General features: G+C 41.0%; 1 protein-coding gene across 2 annotated transcripts; it reads left to right on the forward strand.

Moving 5' to 3' along the window:
* The first annotated feature begins 4766 nt into the window (after positions 1 to 4766).
* Positions 4767 to 20914, forward strand: il6st (interleukin 6 cytokine family signal transduce). 2 transcript variants are annotated; one of them, XM_058059882.2, is made up of 16 exons: positions 4767 to 4938; positions 5264 to 5335; positions 7832 to 8134; positions 9490 to 9637; positions 9857 to 10005; positions 11069 to 11223; positions 12526 to 12691; positions 13028 to 13110; positions 13630 to 13891; positions 14740 to 14910; positions 15030 to 15131; positions 15593 to 15739; positions 16517 to 16657; positions 17233 to 17329; positions 17494 to 17575; positions 18596 to 20914. In XM_058059882.2, exons 2-16 carry the CDS (start codon positions 5269 to 5271, stop codon positions 19187 to 19189), a joined length of 2667 nt encoding a protein of 888 aa, XP_057915865.2. In that variant the 5' UTR covers positions 4767 to 4938; positions 5264 to 5268; the 3' UTR covers positions 19190 to 20914. The 2 variants fall into 2 exon arrangements, with proteins under 2 accessions (XP_057915865.2, XP_057915856.2); XM_058059873.2 differs by having other exon boundaries at positions 4768 to 4938; positions 9854 to 10005.
* The last annotated feature ends 1154 nt before the right edge of the window (positions 20915 to 22068 follow it).

Consider the following 22068-nt stretch of genomic DNA (forward strand, 5'->3'; position numbering starts at 1 on the left):
CAACCACAACCCCCCCACCACCCCCTTTTACAAAGCCCCCACCAACCCCTCCCCTTTCGTTCGCTGCTCAGTGCGCCTGCGGCGGTGAAGGTTTGTCCTTTAGACCTACTTCCACCGGAGCATGGGGGTGCACGGTCTTCTGTCGGAGTCAGGACCCAACGAAATCCGTTTTATTTAACCAAATTCCGTATTCTGTTTTTTACCTTTTACACATTCTGTACTCCACCAGCATATAATGTGTAGCTTTCTGGCAGTAAATAAATGCAAAAATCCTTGCATTAAAACAACACTGGCTAATTAAATTGAATTTAATTTTGATACCCTTATTTCGTTTACACCAGTGATCCCCAAAGTGTGGGCCTCGGCCCCCTGGTGGGTCGTGGTGGTACTGCAGGTGGTCATGAGAGGTCATTAAAAATATGATTCATTTATGCAAATATTATTTTTTAAATTATTTTTATTGTAAAATAGTCATTGCAAGAATCTATTTATAGGCCTAAGTAATAACCTATTGAGTGTTATTGACCTGTCACAATATTTTATACTATATAAGGAACCTTATATAGTTTATGATTGGAACGTAGCTCTCTGGTCACCATGCCAGGGGGTCATTAACGGAGGAGCACGTAATATGTAGTGGCGGGAAAATGGAGCCCAGTTGAGAAAAAAAACGATGAGAATTAATTCTGTCTTTATTAATTCTGTCTAGATTAAAAGTTTGGTCTTCCCCCTGCTTTCATTGAAATCCTGAATCTTTATAATAATAATAATAACAAGTTAAGTGCTCTGAGAACGCAGAATTTTGCCTATGTACTGTTTATAGGACAAAGGTGGGCTGCGGACATTTTTTAGATTTTCAAGTGGGCCCTGAGTTGGTAAAGTTTGGGAACCCTGGTTTACACAATTTCACAGGATGTGGCAACGAGCACTCTTATTTTGAAGGTTGGCGGTGTTGGGTCACATTAACGCATTAAGTGGTGAAACACAACTTGGTGTAAACACACTCATACAGCCTGAGTCACACTAGCATGCTCTGCTAAACTATACTAGCGCAACTAACTTAGAGTAACTTTTGCTTCACTAATTGTTTTACATCCAGGTTTTTGAGGATTGTTTTTTGTTCCGTCCCCAGTTTTTGGTGGGGGTTGTTTTTTGTTATTCCTAGGATTAAATACTTAATTTAATTTGACCTACCAGTGTGTTATTTTATGTTATGTCTCGAGGATTCTAATAATGTTACAACCAGTAATTAGAAGGTTTATTAAACATTTTAGTCTCTGATCTAGCTGCAAAAGTATTCTACTCATAAATAAGGAATTTAGGAATCCTCCAAAATTCACTTACCACCGTGTGGAACCAAGTAACTTATAAATGTTGTTAGAATGTTGTATTCTCATGTTAAACGATGCCAAAGTTTCAGGCTACTGAGCTCCATGGTACCAGCTGTATACCTCTGACAAAGTGTGTCCAACAATGAGTGCTCCCGAGGTGGGAGGCAGCGCTTTTCCTGAGCTTCACCGCACCACCGGTGCCTACGTTACCACTCTTTGAGTTCATACATGGTACGTCAGGGGACTCCAGCCAGTAGATTATGAGCTGCCGGTAGCTCCTAAACACGTTTTCATTCACTCTCCAAAGGCTTTATTCATGTATTATTAACTCCTATACCCACTGTATTAGAAAGTGGGGAATGTGACCAATCACAGCAAAGTGGGCGTGCCCTAGGGCGGGCCGAAGGTAGACTAAATTAAAACAGACTTTTTTGGTTTTGGTGGGAAAAACAAATCCAAAGAAGTAGTGCTGGAATAGGTGCAGATTCTGGAAAATCTGGTGTGTAGCTGCCCCATAGGAGTCCACAAAAATGAGCATAATAGGTCCCCTTTAACAAGAGTGTAAGCATGCACTGTTTTCTTATAGCACTATCACTATATGACCCCCACTGTCATTAAAGGCTGGCTGCAGGCTTCCACAGTGGTGCACACACACCACAGCAAAGCCTCGATGCCCTATGTTTTGCATTTCCTTCAATTGCCGCCTTTGTGTTGTGTAGTTAGGGACAGCTGGTTTGATTAGTGTACAAGTACATATAGTATGAGTCATTCTTTTAAGTGTGAGCGGCTGTCCAACCCTGGAATAATATTTAACATGATATACTGTTTTAATGATACAACTTGTGATGATTGATGTGGTTGTTGGCAACCAGTTTAAGGTGTACCCCGCCTCTTGGCCAAAGTTAGGTTCCAGCTATGGGCTCTAATTTCGTAGACCAGGCACTTGCACCAGCCCTGTGCCAATGGCCAGCGCACTTTGCAAATTTCGTGAGCAGTTGCAGTCTGTCGCATGGCCACGCACCCACTGTGCCTCTTTGGAGTATATATTTATATGTACTATATATGTCAATCAAGATAAAAGATACCACACCAGTCTAAAATTGGTCTCTTTAATAGTAGCAGAACATTTGAATCACACTTTAAACAGTGTTATTGTGAGCAATGAGGAGTTGCTCATTGCTCCAGTTAAAAAAGCACCAGTTACAGAAGATCACTGGGAAGCTAAAAAAACAAAAGAGTACAAAGTAGCAAATAAGGATTTACAACGTGGCTGAAGTACTGACAGACAATAGGCAGCAAAAATACGAGTTACGAGGCAGAGAGGGGTCTGCACGGTGATCGAGTGGTTAGCGCGCAGACCTCACAGCTTGGAGACCAGGGTCCAATTCCACCCTCGGCCATCTCTGTGTGGAGATTGCATGTTCTCCCTGTGCATGCGTGGGTTTTCTCCGGGTACTCCGGTTTCCTCCCACATTCCAAAAACATGCTAGGTTAATTGGCGACTCCAAATTGTCCATAGGTATGAATGTGAGTGTGAATGGTTGTTTGTCTATATGTGCCCTGTGATTGGCTGGTGACCAGTCCAGGGTGTACCCCGCCTCTCGCCCAAAGACAGATAGGCTCCAGCACCCCCCGTGACCCTCGTGAGGATAAGCGGTAGAAAATGAATGAATGAATGAATGAGGCAGAGAGGCAAAAGTTCAGGAGCAAAATGCAGCATGCAATGTCCAGGCAGGACGAGGCAAACGATCTGAAGGGTACAATGGAAGTGGAGTGGCCTAATGCAGTGTTTTTCAACCTTTTTTGAGCCACGGCACGTTTTTTACATTGGAAAAATCTTGTGGCACACCACTAGCCAAAATGTTACAAAATGTCACCACGACCTCACACATGCATCAATAAGTCTATCGGAGGAACAAGGTAGGTGTTGCCACACGGACCAATATTACATTGCTCTGCCAGTCTTTACACCACAGACACTCCACAGTAGCCACGTTTTTACATGATGAGTTTTTCGCTTTCCGAATGACCTTTCGGGAAACAATGGTATCCATGGAAAGGAATATTCCAATCTCTTGTCTACATGCGCCGTGAAAATCAACCAGAATAGTCAATGGGGAATGGCCAGTAAAACGTAAACATCAACATCACGTGATACCGGCTTCCCCAAGTTATTCTTTCACTTGTTGGAATAACTCCGTATTGCCAGTTTTTCGTCTGTCCAGTCTTGAAATTTAGTTTGAATCAAAAACAAACTTTTCTTAGTCCAGTGCCGATTGCTGGCCTCCATTTTTAAAACTGAAGAACATCTCGAGCTGTGTGTTACGTCATATCTGAGCATGCGCTGAAAGAACGCACCCGGGATAAATTTAAACAAGAAAAGATCAAAGTCAATCTTACTAATATTTTATAATTAAACTCAGGACATGTTTTATATAGATATATATTTTCTTTTTGAATAAAACTGCACTTGTGAATAAAGTATAGAAGGGTTTAGATTCTGTTTCACAGATGGTGTTAATGCACACGAAAGCTGCTTGCCAACCGCCAATAAACAACAGAAGAAGAAAAACACCATGAAGAAGAAGGCACCCTGACAACTTTCCGTTTGAGCGGGTACAAGATACCTCAATCGGATTGGTTAAAGGAATATTCCATCCCTGTTCAATTATTTCCGTTTGAGCAAATAAACCAAAGTGAATTGGAATATTTGGGTCCATGTATACTATTGACATAATGGATATTGACATAATATTTGCAAATGATGATTAATAAATGTTAATTATAAAAAATGATATCGGATAATTCCTCACGGCACACCTGACGGTTTCTCAAGGTACACTAGTGTGCCGCGGCACAGTGGTTGAAAATCACTGGCCTAATGGCTGATGGACAACAGTTGTGCAGACCAGGAGAACAAGGCAGGAGTCTGCTGCAGGACAGAAAAGAGACAACAGAGGGCAGCAGACCAAAACATGTCCAGATCATGACATTAAGTTTATTTAAATTAAATCGAATTAAAGGAAATTATGCCATCAGAGTGAAATAAAAGATACGTAGGTAAGATTATAATTTATGTATTTATTAAGTTTATGTAACCTTAAGTGTTCATTTATCCCGTATACATCTGCATCTGTAAGTCAGGACTGAACTGGCCCGGAGCGATACAGAGATGTGCAGAATCGCCCACCCCCGATTGGAACAAGGGGTTGGGATTACTGGAAATGACTTGCACGGAAAGCATGGCGAGTAAAGTAGCAAATAAGATTGGTTGCATATATTTGACAGACACGTCTTTGGACAAATCACAAGGTATTCTAGCTCAATTGTGCCATGAGCAGATTCATAAACTGTCAGCGAGCAAGCAAGTAACATCCTAAGCCTTGCTAGGTCAATCCGTATGTTTTGAGATCTACGTTTGGCGCAGCAAGACAGTCTGCTATTACAACACAGCTTCCCTGACGGGAAGTGGGAGGTCCGACACGGGCTGTGGAACGGCCTTGGCTCAGAAGATATTACCTATTTAACTTCTTTTACTCTCTTTTTCCTCTATGGAATTTTAACGATAGAGAGAAAATGTACATCGACAAATGCTGACCCAATTTAGGTAAGTAATAATACTTGTTTTGTCAGACTACGAAAACAATATGGCGTTGGCTGGGATGGTGAGACGAATGTGAGCTGACTGCACTTATTATGCGATGACTCACATTACATGGTGCAATATTGCTAATTTGTTAACCTACCACCAACATTACATTAGTACTGTTAGAAAAATCAGTGTCGTTAGCGACTCATGGTTATAACTATAGCATTACGCTACACGGCCAGGAACATTCTGTCCGGAATATTCGTAGTTAGCACTAGGACTCCATGCACAACTCTTGTACACTTTGGGTACATTGTGTGACAATGAATATGTTCTCTGCCAGTGATAATGTCTCAGAGAAGGCTCCAACTCTTGGTGCTCGCCTTTCTGGCTTCTGCTTCTTCTGCCTCAAAAGGTATGTATCGCTCCAGTTTCTATGGCGGTGTATTTATTTATAAGCTGTTATGGTTGAACTCGCAACAGCAGCAACAAAAACTAGTCAGTGTTTGTGACATGATGTTAGCATACTGTTGCCAATGTTCGTTAAGTGTTAACACGCAAGTTGTACACACAACACGTGTGAAGAAATGTGTACAAATGTTGAAAAATAATATGACTATCGCGGTTTAAAAAAAAAAAAGATCGTAGTTGCTTACTTGTTATTAGTCAAAAAAGTGTATATTTAAGCAAATGTTATGTAATATAGACTTAAACGAGACACTTTCAAGCATAAAAGTTGTAAATGAACTAAAACACACAAAATACAGTTTAAAGGGGAACTGCACTTTTTAAAAAAATTGCCCATCATTCACAATCCTACTTTAATGAAAACATGGTTTCACAATAATGTTGACAATAATATAATTTATCAGAAAAATAATTAATCGGACAGCTATCCATACATTTTCTGTACCTCTCATCCTCAAGGGGTACACCCTGGACTGATCACCAGCCAATCACAGGGCACATATAGACAAACAACCATTCACACTTACATTCATACCTATGGACAATTTGAAGTCGCCAATTAACATAGCATGTTTTTGGAAAGTGGGAGGAAACCGGAGCACCCGGAGAAAACGGGGAGAACATGCAAACTCCACACAAAGATGCCAGAGGGTGGAATCGAACACAGGTCTTCTGGCTGTGTGGCCACTGTGCAGCCCCTCGAACAGTTATCATCCAGCAAAATGTTGTTATTTTGACAGGCCTAGTAACCTGTGTATCTGGTTTAATGGTTTAATTTCTTTTGAACATGCATGCAAGTTACATTGGAATACATGACATAGTACAATTCACAGTTCCAGATGTCCGAAAAGGAGTAGGAAGACGCAAAGCTAATTTAATCCTACCCCCTACCCGTTTCACATCAATTACAATACAATTACAATATGTTCACTTCCTGTATTCCAAATGTACGTATGAAAATGATAAGGCAGTGTAACATTGGCGTACAATCGGAGTCAAGGTTTATAATCACTGTAAATAAATTACATACTCATAAATACTCATTCCCAACCCAGAGGGAGCACTCCACCCTTTTCCGACTGAGAACCATGGCCTCTGATTTGGAGGTACTGAGTCTCATCCCAGAAGCTTCACACTCAGATGCAAACCGTCCCAGTAAACGCAGAAGGTCACAGCCCGAAGAGGCCATAAGAACCACATCATCTGCAAATAGCAGAGATGAGATTCTAAGTCCCCCGAACTGGTTGGGCAAACTCCCATGCACCCTCAAGCACCCTCGTGTGGGTGTAGAGCTGGTCCAGTGTTCCATGAACTGGACGAAAACCGCTTTGGACCTCTTGTAACAAAGGTTGTACCCTTCGCTCCAGCACCCTGGAATAGACTTTCCCAGGGAGACTGAGGAGTGTGATCCCCCTGTAGTTGGAACACACCCCGGTCACCCTTCTTGAAAAGGGGGACCACCACCACGGTCTGCCAATCCAAAGGTACTGCTCCCCACTTCCACGCAATGTTGAAGAGACGTGCCAGCCAAGACAGTTCCTCAACATCCAGAGCCTTGAGGAATTCTGGGCGGAACTCGTCCACCCCCGGGGCTTTGCCACTGAGGAGTGTTTTGACCACCCCAGATACCTCAGCCACGGTGATGGCACTGTCCACGTATGTGTCCTCAGGCTCTGCTTCCTCTATGGAAGGTATGTCAGCGGGATTGAGAAGGGCCTCAAAGTATTCCTTCCACCGTCCTACTACATCCCCAGTCGAGGTCAGCAGGCCCCCTTCCCACTGTAAACAGTGTGGACCGGGCACTGCTTCCCTTTTTCTGAGGCGCCGGATGGTTTGCCAGAACCTCTTCAAGGCCAACCAAAAGTCGTGCTCCATGGCCTCACCGAATTCCTCCCACACCCGAGTTTTTGCCTCGACAACCGCCGAAGCCGCGAGCCGTTTGGCCTGACAGTACCTGTCAGCTGCTTCCGGAGTCCCACAAGCCATCAATGCTCGATAAGATTAAGATATGCCTTTATTCGTCCCTCAGTGGGGAAATTTGTATTGCACAGCAGCAAGAGTACAGAGTCAGTTAAGCAGTACAAAATACACAATATAGAAAAATAAACAATATAAACAGCCCAAGTATTAACAGAAATCAACAGTTTAGATAGGACTCCTTCTTCAGCTTGATGGCGGGCCTGACCTCTGGTGTCCACCATCGGATTTGGAGCCTGCCGCCATGGCGAGCACCGACCGCCTTGCGGCCGCAGCTCCCATCAGCTGCCTCAGTAATGGAGGCACGGAATATGGCCCATTCGGACTCAATATCCCGGTCCTCCCCCGGGATGCAGGTGTTTCATCTTTGTTGATAGAACACATATAGCAGCACCATGGACTCATACTCAGTTATTTAAAACACGCTAACCAAGCTAACCGAGGTTCCACTCTATTTGTCTTTCAGAAATTGCCAGCCATTTGGTAATAACGCCACAGTCTCCAGTGATTCAGATCGGAACTAATTTCACTGCCACATGTGTGATTGTTGACACGATTGAAGCAACTGCAGATGATCTCTTCTGGAATATTTCCCAGCGGATGATCCCTAAGAATCAGTACACTAAGATCAACGAAACAGCTCTTAGTGTCACTATCCTTGTCACCGGAGAAAAGCCAGAATGGTTATTTTGCTACTGCAACAAGAAATCACCCTACGTTTTCAAGCACAAGGGCAAATTTATTCATGGGATCCCTCTAACCAAAGGCTGTAAGTTATCTTAAATCCTTACATTTTTTTCTCACTTAATGTTTGTCATTTGGCAGCATTACTATAGCCTAGCTTCTTGCTTTGCAGCTGATGTGTTTGAAGCAAAACAAAAGGTGTTCAACAAGGCGCTATCTAAGAAGATTGATTTTTGACCAAGATTGATTTTATCATGACTATACCTTGATAATGTAACATATAACTAACCATCTCGCTGTTGCTTTTAGGCTGGTTTTAAGAGTATGGAGGGCATCCTCCTTCTTTATTTCTTGAGCCACTTTGTGCAGTGCATGAATACCATTAACAGCAAAACAGGATGCTACCACCACTATGCTTGACAGTTGGCACAGTGTTCCTAGTTCTGAAATCCTCACCTTGACTCCTCCATACTTCCTGTCATTGTGGTCAAACAAATCAATCCTAATAATGGATAAAGCAAGCTAACATTAAGCTTCTGCAATGGCTTTCCCAGAGCCCCAACCTACACAATATTGAACACTTATGGGCGACACTTAAAAGCAGGGTTGAAATTTTACATAAACAGATTTGTGCTCAGTCCCTTAAAGGTGTATGCCACATTTTGTGATAATTGGACACACACCCTCAAGTTAGTGTGTGTTTTGTTGAGAAGTTAGTTGTTAATCCGACTTACTGGATCAAAATGTGAGCTTTAATAACATCGCCACCATATGATGTATAGTAATCCCGCGTTTAATTGATTACTGACCCAACCATGATTAGTGACTTTCACGCAAAGTAGGATTCCGTAGTAGTAGTGTTAGGCATTCTTGTGCCTGTTGCTTGATAATTCAAACCTGCAATAAAAGCCTTTTAGTTTCCGGCGACCAAGTCTGGTGCTTGTGTGTCCACACATTACAGTAACATTACTGACACCTAGTCACTGGTGTAGAATACTATACTACATCTATACTATATCATCACAATGTTGTTGAACGCGTTGTCTAAATGCCTTATATTTGTATTTTAGTTCATGTAGCCATTTTTATTTATGAAAATGCTCAATTTATGCAGAAAAAAGTAAAATTTGCTTAAACATGACATCTTTTAGCTAATAATAGGCCATATTGAGCCACGAATCTGCATGATTTAGTCATTAATATATTTTTGAAAAACCTTGATAGAGTGAAGCTGCTTAATTTGGAGCACCAAGTCATGAGGGATTACTGTATTTGTCTGAAAACAATTGGTAGGTATTCATGTTTTGCCAAATGTTCACCCCTTTTGTGTGCAGCGGTTACACAAACAAATACATACAATAATGTGGAAAAAAATGTATTATAATGTATTATTGTGTATTATATACTTGTATCATATGTTTTTGTCCATCCCAATTTCAGATCCTCCAAACAAACCTGAGAATATAACCTGCATGGTACTTCAAGGGGAGGTTTATATCTCAAACAACTTCAAGTGTTGGTGGGAAACATCAGGATACCAAAGCAAGGAAATGCCAACAAACTATACTCTGCATGTTAAAGCCATCCAGTGAGTACATTTACATGAGATTCCACTTGTTATCATGATGTGATCATGGTCAAGGTAAAGGATCTTAGCAGCAGCATCATAACATTTACATCAATGCATTGTACTTGTACTGTATTTCCCCCCCAAAGCAAATATTTTTAATACAAATAGAAAACATTTTATATGGCATTTCATGGCCAGTGTATTGATACGTCTAAGTGTTTTTGTTTTCTATAGCAGTGGTGCCTACAGTGTGTCAACAGAAGAAAGTAGCGCTCAAGTGACAATGGACTTCCCTGCTCATCTGGAGCTGGAGATTTGGGTAGTGGCCCACAATCCGTTGGGAACTGTCGCATCTGAACATTTCACAAAAGAGGCTTATTCGTTTGGTAAGATAGCTTATAGTTCAATCGCAAGTACAAATACTGTACATTAGAATGTACAGTAGGACAGTAGTGCTTTGCATGATGTATTGCTGAAATTTGCTGAAATTGAGCAGCAAATTAAAAAGGCTGTAAAGCCCTTTACAATTGAAAGAAAAGTGTTTCGCTGTTGATCACGTTAAATATGTCTTTTGGCATTATTGACATAAGTGCATATTTTGCCGTCCTCCCGTTCTCGTATTTCTCGCTTATTTTTGAACGTCCGATCAAAAAAAAAAAACATTATTCTCTTCTGTTATCACGAGACACTCAGGTCATGAATCAAGACGATGCACCAGATTGGGTCTATGAGAAGAAGATGAGAATTTTAACTTTACTTGTAAGAACAGTACAATGAAAAAATATTAAAAAAGTATATGGGAGACTGTAAATTATGTAATTAGTGATCTCATGATTGCACATCATCTAAAATCATAAAGAAAAAATCAAGGCTGAAAGTATTTGTCAATTAATTTGGTAATCGATTTTCCATTAATGAGTTCAGCACTAGGGGCGGCACGGCGGTCTAGTGGTTAGCGCGCAGACCTCACAGCTAGGAGACCAGGGTTTAATTCCACCCTCGGGCATCTCTGTGTTTGCATGTTCTCCCTGTGCATGCGTGGGTTTTCTCCGGGTACTCTGGTTTCCTCCCACATTCCAAAAACATGCTAGGTCAATTGGCGACTCCAAATTGTCCATAGGTATGAATGTGAGTGAATGTGCCTGTGGTTGGCTGGCGACCAGTCCAGGGTGTACCCCACCTCTCGCCCGAAGACAGCTGGGATAGACTCCAGCACCCCCCGCGACCCTCGTGAGGAAAAGCAGTAGAAAACGAATGAATGAATGAATGAGTTCAGCTCTAAATGGATCATGGATAAGTTAATTCCTTATCCAAGCTTGGACGAGCCCCACCTCAAGAATAATGGCAGCCAAAGCAGAAGTGTTGCGTTTTTGTGTTATGTAAAATGACTTTTATATTACGGTCTTGCAAGATCGGTACTGGATTACTATGATTGTCTTTTTTTTCCAGTTAAAACAAACCCTCCAGCTGATGTCCAGGTCTTGTCAGAAGAGAAATTCCCCCCCTCCCTTCTCATTAAGTGGAAACACCCAATTCAACCATATTATTTAAGACTAAAATACGAAATCAGGTATTGCGTCAACGGATCTCTCAATTGGACAAAAGTAAGTGCATTTGTTTTCTATTGTGTAACATTCAGTCCCTCCAGGAATTTGCAGGCCTTTTTTTTAGATTGTGGATTTAGAGATATGGATTTTTTTGGCAAAAGTTGCAATGGAAGCTGTGTGTTTTAGGTGCTAAAATTTAAAAAAGGAACTGATGATAAAATTGAAAAGTAATAATTTAAGTTTTAGTAAAGGGTTGTGATTTTCCCTCAGTATAATTATAATTGGGAAATAATACAAATAATAAACCATGAGTGAAGAAATATAAAGAACAAAAAGACAATAAAATGGACTCAATTAAACCACCTGTGTTTTTGTAAGGAAAAGACTTCAAATGATAAGCCTTCACATGAGGAAAAATACCACAACAGCTTTCACAGAACAGATCATTTTTGCTGGAGATGGATAAAAATGCAAATGTACTCAAGGGACATTACTATAGAATGACACTTGGGATACCAGATGATCCAGGCATTTCCGGTATTATCCCTTGGAAAAATGGACTGTAATAGAAATGTTTTGAGGGGTGAGATAGAGGTAATATTCAATGTATTTTGTATTGATGGTATTTATGTAAATCTATTAACCAACACTTACCTACAGTGTAATTTGTACACGTGACCAATTCACACAAATGTGTGTATACTTTGTAAAACGAACACATCAAAGGCTCCCTTATTGACCAGTGTCTGCTGTGTCGTCCACAAGTTGCAGATATTCTCCGTTTTACACTTGGAAAGTGCTTGTCTATCCTAAACATGCACTTATATTCCAACACATTGCACATAGTTTACCCCCACTTTCCCTGGCAACATTGGGGAAGGGCTGAGAGGGCTGAGAGGGCTGTATAGCGGTGGTTTTTGTTGCTAAATTTCAGATATTGAGAGATTATGTCACACCCCAACATGAATGTGAACAAGGCAGTAAGGACGTGGGTGAGCTATACGGGTATACACGTGATTAGATGCTTGACGAGTGCATTTGAGGGACAAATTCAACGATCAAAAACCATGACGATCGGACAAAGAGGGCATTGTTCCATTCCTGGCCAGGGTTGCGCCAGGAAGGGCAACCTGCGTAAAAACTAAGCCAAAACCATTCATGCGGTTGTCTCGCTAACTCTCGCAAACTCTGAAAAGGAAAAGCCGAAACTGTGAAATAAAAAATGCTTTGAATTGCAAAATATTACAACAAATCCTGGAGAGTCTGAAACTGTTGCTAGAGGCAGGAATTCTGGTGAATTTTGGTTGTTCAACTGGTTATCAACTGTTTATTTCGCTAATACGACTGTGTGTGATTTAGGTACCGGTTGTGACTGTTGATGAAGACATTGTTGAGTCCTACAGACTCCAAAAGCTCCAGCCTGACACAGTGTATATCACTCAAGTGCGCTGTAGACATACTAGAGAGGGCTATGGATATTGGAGTGACTGGAGTACTGCTGTTACCAAGAAAACTCCTGAAGACCGTGAGTATCGTAGGTTCTGGTACATGAATGTCAAGACCGTGTGGTACTAAATTTTGGGCCCTTAATAATTTATTTGAACTATTGGTGGTTTTCACTGTTTCTTTTTCAGAGGTTGCAAGTGCAACAGTAAGAAGTATTTTATTTTCAAGTACAGCATGAATAGTTCTCAGCTCTCTTTCTTGAGAGAAATGACATGATGCTTGCATCTTATGTACTCACCTTTATCCCTTTGCACATTTCATGGGAGGTGAAGTGTTTTTAAAAACAGATGCACCACCTCAATTTTGGGGTGATGAGGAAGCGTAAGTGAGGAAATGTGTTTTTCCTTTCCTATAGGACCAACGAGTAAACCTGATTTATGGAGAATAATCACAGAAGGTGAAGGCGCAAATGAGCGTCAAGTGAAGTTTATCTGTAAGGTAAGTTCCACAATCATGACATGGAGTGTGTTTTTGATTTAGTACACAATCGGCCACAAGTTTCCATACATAGGAAAAATAATGGACAACTGTTTTTATTGACATAATGGGCTCTATATAATTGCCATTGCTTTGAAAACACATACACATTTTCTACTGTTGATGAACTTGCATCAGCACAGTTAAGGTTTTGCTTGTAATGTAGTTGATGATATGCTCCTTGGGATGATTTACATCTCTTATCTTCACCTGGTACACCACATGGCCTTCGTACCCCAAAGATAGACATCTGGGGATCAGAGCTGAAACATAAAAAATATACAGTAAAGGTTTGGACACACACAATACCACCCAGTGGTTGTGTACATAAGTACTTAATTCCACATGTGTTCCAAACGTCTTACAAAATCAAAACTGCATTTAGTTTTTTTTAGAATATTCCCTTGACAATAAAACAGGCTGACGTTTGTTGGAGGGTTTTTCGATTGTGACATGCAATTTGTTACTTTGCCCGGACAGGATCCCGTATTTTCCAATGGAAGGATAACAAGTTTCAACATCAAGATTCAAACCCAAAAAGGAAACGTTGGGAATGGAAGTGCGGCTTGGGAACGTTTCCCTGTCAACTCGTCAGTGGCAAACAGCATCCCTCGTCAGACGTTCAATGTCTTGAAAGAGATTTCCCTGGCGGAAGAGCGCTCTGTGAAAGTGTACGTCACCGCTGTCAATTCTGTGGGGATTTCTCCTCAAGCATCACTTGGAATCCCTGGGAAAACTCATGGTTAGTGATCTTGTCCACAGTGTAAAAGATCACATAACGGAATAGATTATTCGATAAGCTTTTTAGCATTTGGTTACTTAGAGTAGGGATCATCAACTACATTTGTCCAAGGGCCAGAATTTTTCCCTCTTTGATGGCGTGATGCTTATTGGCCAAGGGGATTGCCTTTCTACAGCAAATATCGTCCGAAATTGATACTTTGCATTTTCACTGATATCAGTGGCCGATTGTTTGGAGCACCCCTAATCATAATATAATAATAATATATCATTATTAGATATATTAATTTAGTGTTTGGACGAGTGGTTATTGTGCAGGCCACATAGCTAGGAGACCCGAGTTCGATTCTACCCTCTGCCATCTCCATTTGGAGTTTGCATGTTCTCCTCGTGCACGTGTGGGTTTTCCCCGGTTACACCGGGTACTCCGGTGGCAAACTGTCAGATTTTTTTTTTTTTTCATTTTTGCATTTTTTTGTGCTCTTCGCACATTTTCACTCTTGAATATGCTTCAATGCTTCACTGTTCTCCAGGTACACATTTTGTTGCATTTTTTGAGTTTTGTCTCTTGAGACCTAAATTATGCTCTTGTGTCAAAGCACCAACATACATTACACTGACTTGCTCCTTCCCTGCAAACCTAACATTAATGCATTATTTCCTGTCTATATGGAACAAGTTTGCAGGGGGAGCAGGCTTCTTCGATTTTGAATCAACATGTGCAATAAAAAATACTCTTGGAACGCATCGATTACTCCAAGCTGCAATAATGCTCCCCTTCTCTTATTAATTACCTTGGATTTGGATGCGACAAAGGCAGTAAGACGTCTTTTATGGTATATATTTCAGAGCTCGGCCGAGTGGAAGGACTTAAGGTGTGGCCACGAGGGGGACAACTGTTGGTAAAATGGAATGCCCCCAACAAACCAAATGTTGCAGAATATGTGCTTGAGTGGATTAGTGATGTTTCCATGGATTGGCAGAGGGAAAACAGAAGCACCCTACAAACTGTCTTAAAAGGTAAGTTGACCTTTGCAAAAGAGTATTGTATGAGCATGATTTGTCTTTAAAATCAATTTGTCATAGTCACATTTTTTGCTCACTTTGTTCCAATAATTGTAATATACTCCTCTATACAGGCAGCTTTGATAAGTTTATTTGCTACAAGATATCCGTGTATCCAATATACTCTGGATGGACTGGCCAGCCAGCAACAGTGGAAGCTTTTCTTGAGGAAGGCGGTAAGGCTGCATGATCATCAGTGATGTCCTAAGAGGTCATTTTGAAGCCTCAAAATTCAAGCGTGGAGGGGTGAGGGATTATTTACGATTATTTAAATGGGGATTGTTTGAACTGAACCAAACGATACTGCTTTGTGGAAAATCACATATGTTAAAAATTATCCATCTATTTTTCATAGCACTTGTCCTGTTCAAGATAACTTTGGGTGGAAGGTAGACTACACTTTGGACTGATGACAACTGTCAGGAAGCCATTGATCCACTCACACTCACATACATCCACTTCACTCTCAGCGAGCCACCAAAAGATGTATCTCACCCTTTTTATGTGATTCATCTCATTGTCGTAATGCTACTTAAATTCCTTTCCATCGAAAATTGTCACTGCGATTGTTAAATGTATTTGATGTATTTTCATAGATACGTATATTCATTATTTGGATGTCCTCTTGCTTTCCCAGCTCCTTTGGAAGCACCTTCTGTTCGACTGAAAGATAAACCCGGGCGAAATGAGGCGGAACTGGTGTGGAATGAGATACCCCCCAATAAGCGACAAGGCTTCATCATCGACTACACAATTTTCTATTCAAGCGGGAATGAACTACATGGTATGCGTGTTGTGAAGATGGAGTGTCCAAAGTGCGCCCCGCGGCTGTTCTTGTATTGGCCCGCAACACATTCTAACTAAATTATAGAATAGAAAAATGAAGTTTACATTTTTGCAAAAGGAAAAGGGTATATTATGTTAATAAAGACAAAATATTATGGAAATTATGGGAAGTTGTTATACTAGAAGAAAATTTACAAGAAGAAAGCCAAAATAGTTGCAGGATAAAAAAACCCCAAAAATATTCAAAATAAATACTGTAAGAACAAGAAAAGTTGCAATTTTATGAGAATAAACTCAAAATATGATGAAATATAATGTCATTTTTTTTAGCATAGAGTTTTTTGTTGTTTTTTTTAAAGTTGGAATATTATGAGGAACAAAACAAAAGTTAGATTGGGGCAAAAAGTCAGGGGAAAATATAACGAGAAGAACATTTACAATGACTATTTATGGTTGAAATTTGAAAAATTGGGTGAAAAAAGAGAGACTGAAGTTGATATTAATAGACCGTTTCACCTATATCACAATGCTGTGATGCAGTTTTTTTTCTTGAAATACTTATAACTTGTTAGCATATCTACATGTGTTGCTTTACAAACGATCAGAGTGGTCCTTGCTATCCTATGCATTCTTTCATTTTTCAGATTGTGGTCTTCGGTGGAAAAAGTTTGGACACCCCTGGCTTAGATTTCGATTTTGCAGATTCATGCATCAGCGAGATATGTCACTCATTTGCATGAAAAACTGTCTAAAATGGTCTTTCCCTCATTTACAGAAATCAACGTCCCAGCTAACGTCACCTCATATACTCTGACATCACTGACCAGCAACACCAAGTATGACACTTGGATCAGGGCGTCCACTGTTGGAGGCTCCACTTATGGCACAAAGCACTCGTTTATCACTCTGAAATATGGTGAGTGGGATCCAAAAATGTTCGATGAGAGGGTATGGCCTTGCAGATGGTCTAAAATGGTGATTCTTCTTTGCTTTGCCGACACGTTCCACTTACTGACCCAATGTGCGAAAAATTTTCAACTCAAATTTGTCACATATTTTATTTTAAACTCATTTAATCCCGGCCATGGCCGAGTGGTTGGCGCACAGGCCTCACATGTGAATGTGAGTGTGAATGGTTGTTTGTCTATATGTGCCCTGTGACTGGCTGGCGACTAGTCCAGGGTGTCCACCTTCTCTTGCAACCGTTGTGAGGATAAGTGGTAGAAAATGAATGAATGAATCCCAGCCATTTTTCAAAAGCCAACCTATTCTGTACTGGCAATTTTATATGATTTTCACTGATCTTGTTTGTGTTCTATGACTATATAAGCATGGAACCTACCAAGAGAAAGATTAGACTCCTCTTTTTCATCAGAAAAAAGTTTGTACCTTTTTCCGTTCTTCAGTAATTAGCAGTAGAACATACAGTAGGTACCGTCATCAAAGGCTAGCTACTTTTGTTAGATATGCTTACCTTCTCTTTTCTTTCAGCCCCGGGGGAGATGGAGATGATTGTGGTCGGAGTGAGCCTTGGCTTTTTGTTTGTTGTTCTCACGACCATGATGCTATGCATCTACAACAAAGACGTGTAAGTCGTAGAGCAGTGTCTGTTTTTCCGCCCTTAAAGCAACAATTCAGTCTGAAGTGCTAACTTTTTTTTTCAGCTGTATCAAGATACATTGTTCACGACATAAGCTTGTTTTTCAATGATGAACTAAACTAATTCACAGTCATCTGTGTCCTGTCACACAGGATCATAAAGAACTTTTGGCCTTGGATCCCGAACCCTGGAGAGAGCACCATTGGAAACTGGTCTCCTGATTATCCTTTGAAAGTAAATACTATCTCCATCAAGTATCCATCATGCCTGAGGTCATGTGATGGGAGTTTCAACTCTCTTTGAAGGGATAGTTGGGATTTTTTGACACGGAAGTTGTATGACATCCCCATTGTCAATGTAGTGCATCAATGATGACTTACCGCAGCTCCAGTTCATTGGCGGACCCACTTCAGACCTGTCAATCGCTCTGCTGTATTCTCTCTCTGTTGGTATCATTGCACGCAACTGCTTGCTAGCTATCAACTGTTGGGAACATTTCCATCACCTGTCACCTGATATTTACTGATGGGATAGTGAAAGTAAACATGTCTGACTTATAAAAAAATGGGATTGCGACATTCTTTTTAGCACGAACCAATATGAATACGAAATACACGGATGCTGAACTTTGTTGGATGGATGGACTAAATAGGGAGACAATGGATAAACGCTAACTCAAATCCAACCAGAACCCGGTGGGGGGAGGGTCACCGTTGATGCACTACACTGCTGATGGGGATGTCAAACAACTTCATGTCCAAAACTATCCCCTTAAAGGAAGCCTGCATTAAAAAAAAAACCTTGTGTTTGTCTGGTGCTTGTGTGTCGCAGCAAACATTACAATAACATTATTGACACCTAGTGACCAGTATAGAACCCTTTGTATCACTGCAACATCTTTGAATGCGCCTCCTGAATGCCTTATATTATTTTGTTTTACTTCATTTACCCATTTTTATTTTTGAAAATGCTTCGTTTTGGTAAAAAGCTCTTACAATGTCACCAAAATGTGCATATTTTTTGAAGTTTTTCCACCACAAAATAGCATAATTCATTTAGTAATATATTTTTGAAAAAACGCCAAAACCTCTTAACACAAACAAATGGGAAAAAAAACAACGCGCATACAACTCAGTAGCAACAGAGCAGTATGACCTCAGGATTGCTATTGTATGAAATTGGTATTGTTTATTGTGATGGTCATGTGTGTTATGTTGCTGAATGTATTCACAATGTGTCCTTTGTGTTCTGCAGCCAGAGACACCAAAGGAGAACTGCCTGTCAGACATCAGTGTGCTTGACATGGACGGAAACGATGCAAAGTCAGTGTTTGAGGAGGACAAGACTAACCTGGCTCTCAAGAAGGACAAGTACCTGTCTGAAGAGCACAGCAGCGGTATCGGAGGTTCTTCTTGCATGTCTTCACCTCGTCAGAGTGTGTCTGACAGCGATGAGGGCGGTGACGTCGTCGATACCACAGCCAGCACCGTTCAGTACTCCTCAGTGGTGGCCTCTAGTGGCTACAAGGGGCAGACCCCCTGCGTCCAACCTCAGCAGGTCATTTTTGCTCGCTCGGAGTCCACACAGCCCCTACTGGACTCCGAGGAGAATCCGGACATTTTAGTGCAGGAGGGCAGCAGACAGTCCCAGCTCTTCCACTCTGCATGGAACCAAGACAGTCGTAGCTCTTCGGCGTGCAATCAGCTAGAGATGGAGCCGCAGGAGGTGCTGTTGTCTCTGGATTTGTGTCCCTTGGAAGAAGACTCTGAGCTGACAACACCTGCAGATGGCCAATCAGCAGGAGCCTCCAGCTACAGGCCACAGCTTTGTGGCTACAGGCCACAATAAGAAGACTGACAGCCGATGGGGAGGATGTGACGTGTGATGTCAATCATTCCGTGTCCCTATTGATGTTGCATGTTGGTGTTTTCCAAGCAATGTTAGCACTATCTTAACCAAGGGACCACTTAAGTTACATAGCTCAGGTCCCAATTTATAATCACAAAGACAATTAGGAGGCCACGATTAAATGAGATGACAGGCTTTTAGGAATTTAGTGCTTGTACTCCCTTGACTATGTGCAACATGCTTCTCACGAGAAGACAGACGGCCACCCGGGGTGTCAGTTACAGTAGCTGAGCTCCCCAGTTGGATTCAGGTCCGGGGAACAGGTGGATCAGTCAATGTCGGTCACACTTTTCTCCTCCAGAAACTGCTGACATAATCCAGCCTCAGTTGGACATTACCATGCGGCAGAAGGAACCTACTGCACCAGCATATGGTCTGATCATGGATCTGGGGATTTTCTTGGGAGGTCTCACGCAACCGTTAGGCTTTCCCCCGATCCACTTACCGGCTCTAACCCAATCATAAAAAGCCAGAAAGCATGTTTTATATTTTTGCCATAAGCGTTTTACATGCATAAGACAATTCTACATCCATATAAATGATGAATGAAAGTGATAAAGGAACATTTGAGGTTACCTTTGCCTTCTATGATGATGTTGGGACAGGACTCAATATTGCAGCGAGATCAACACAGACACCACTTTTGTGTTTGTCATAGTTCTTCCTTGAATTCAATAGTGTTTCTCACCTCAAGTCTGCTACTTTTTGATCACGGCTACAAGATAAGCCAAAATGGAGCCAAAGAAAGTTACAAGTGCCAGCATTTTGATAAAGAAGGTGAGAAACAAAACTCAATTCAAGAAATAAGTCATAGCAAAACACCAAGGTGATTGTCTGTGTTGATGTTGCCGCTACATAGTCTTTGTCTCACGTCTGGTTAAAAATAATTGGCCATTTACATGCATTTAGAATTATTTATACATGAAAAACTATAATTGCAAAACTCGGAAAACATGTTATGTGTTGCTCAAGTGCTGATGACTTCATAGATGGGGGACGAAGCTGACACCGGGTTCCTGTTTCCATGTGTTAACAAGCGTCTAACAAGGATGTTTTGTGATAAAATGCTTCAATACTCATGGGGTGTTTGAATGACATGACGATGACAAGACATGCTCCGTATTGTACGCTAACTGGAAAACGTATGTAAACGGAGGCAAGATTTTGGCGGAAATTTTCGACTTTAACCGAAAAACACTAACCAGGGCGGACTCAGGTGATCAGATCATGATTTGTTGTCTGTTTGCATGAACTCACTTTCAATCCATTGTCAATAACAATTGCTGTTTCAGTTGGACTGACCTGGAGTTACACTGCCATGACGAGATGTAGAATTAACGTTACTGTCGACATTATCATTTCAAGACGTCCTTTACAGATTTCAGATGAGTGTTTTGGATATGTGTACTTTGTAACCCTCTTCGCAGTCTTTAGTCTCACCAGTGCATGTATCCATGGCAACTGTATGCATATCAAGTCGCAAATTCACACTGGCATACATTCTGTATTGATGATGACCTAGTGCCTTTTTTTTCAGTTTGCAACTTTTGGATGTTTGATTCATTTCAACTGTACTCAGTATTAACTCTTTGTTTGTAGACACTGTGGATGTCTGCTGTATGCTTTGCACGTGAATTGTGATTAAAGTGTGATTTTGCAGCTTCACTAACAGGTTTTTCAAAAAATGTATGAATAAATCATGCTGTTTCATGATGTTTCATGTCTATCAGTAAAGACATGCGCATATTTATGCACCTTTTTATTACAAAATTAAACATTTTCAAGCAGAAAATAAACTGTATATATAAGGCAAGCACAGAGACATTCAAAGACGTGCTGTAATGCAGGTATGTAGTGTTCCACACTGGTGAAGGGGTGTCATTCATGTTATTGTAATATTCAGTGAGACACGAGCAGTAGACACTCATGACAGGTTTGAATGGCCTCACAACAACCACAATAATCCCTAAATGGGGCCACTGTTGGAGCTGTAACCCACGCCAAGCTGAAACTCAATTCTTAACCCCCAACGTCTCCCCCTAGTCCTGGAACACACACGTGTACAAGTCATTTGTGTCTTAAATGGCTTATTTTCTCTTATTATGTATATTATATTGGATGGGCCCGCCGTGGTGTAGTGGTTAGCATTGTGGACTTTGGCACAGTTGCGTCGGGTTTGAATCTTGACTAGTAAGCACCATCTGTATTCACGAGGAAGGGCATCCGGAATATAAAGGACTCAAGCCAAAAATCGGCATGCGGATCAAAAAGTTCTGCTGTGGCGACTCCATAATCAGGGAAAAAATCAGACAGAAACAAACAAAATGTCGATCATGTTGGATAATAGGAGTTTAAAGTTGACTATAGGGGTGTTATGTCATGTCTAGAGAGCTCTAATCATGTTAAAGAACTATTTAGAAGGTGGTAAGCCAGTTTTCTAATCTCCACATACGAAAATATTCAATGTATAAATAAATAATCTGACTTTATATTCCAAGCTTTTAGGTCTGCATTTCAAATATTGGGATAATTCACACACAATATAGTTACAGAATAAAATATGAAATGTGAAATATTATTATTTTAGTGAAAGGTGATAGACAGAAATGTCCAAAATGACAAGCGTGCATATGGCCCAAACAACAATAAGCATTAGATTGCATGTTTTGGCTCAATCAAACTCCTTCATATTATTGTCAAATATGATCTCCCGGCTCCAGGCATCAACAAGATGCTGGTTTTAAGCCAGTCTTTCCTGTTGTTCGCCTTTTGCGAGGTGCGAGAGTCATTTTTCCCACATAAATCGTGTCTCTTTAACA

Source organism: Doryrhamphus excisus, linkage group LG10 (assembly GCF_037039965.1).
Source record: "Doryrhamphus excisus strain RoL-2023G ecotype Guam linkage group LG10, RoL_Dexc_Guam_v1.1, whole genome shotgun sequence".
Lineage (NCBI taxonomy): Eukaryota > Metazoa > Chordata > Actinopteri > Syngnathiformes > Syngnathidae > Doryrhamphus > Doryrhamphus excisus.

Bases quoted from the DNA above. Each gene is read 5' to 3' on its own strand.
- il6st (XM_058059873.2), top strand. From the start codon at position 5,269: ATGTCTCAGAGAAGGCTCCAACTCTTGGTGCTCGCCTTTCTGGCTTCT. The intron at 5,336-7,831 runs GTATGTATCGCT...TTTGTCTTTCAG, and splicing joins TGCTTCTTCTGCCTCAAAAG to AAATTGCCAGCCATTTGGTA. The intron at 17,576-18,595 runs GTAAATACTATC...TGTGTTCTGCAG, and splicing joins CTCCTGATTATCCTTTGAAA to CCAGAGACACCAAAGGAGAA.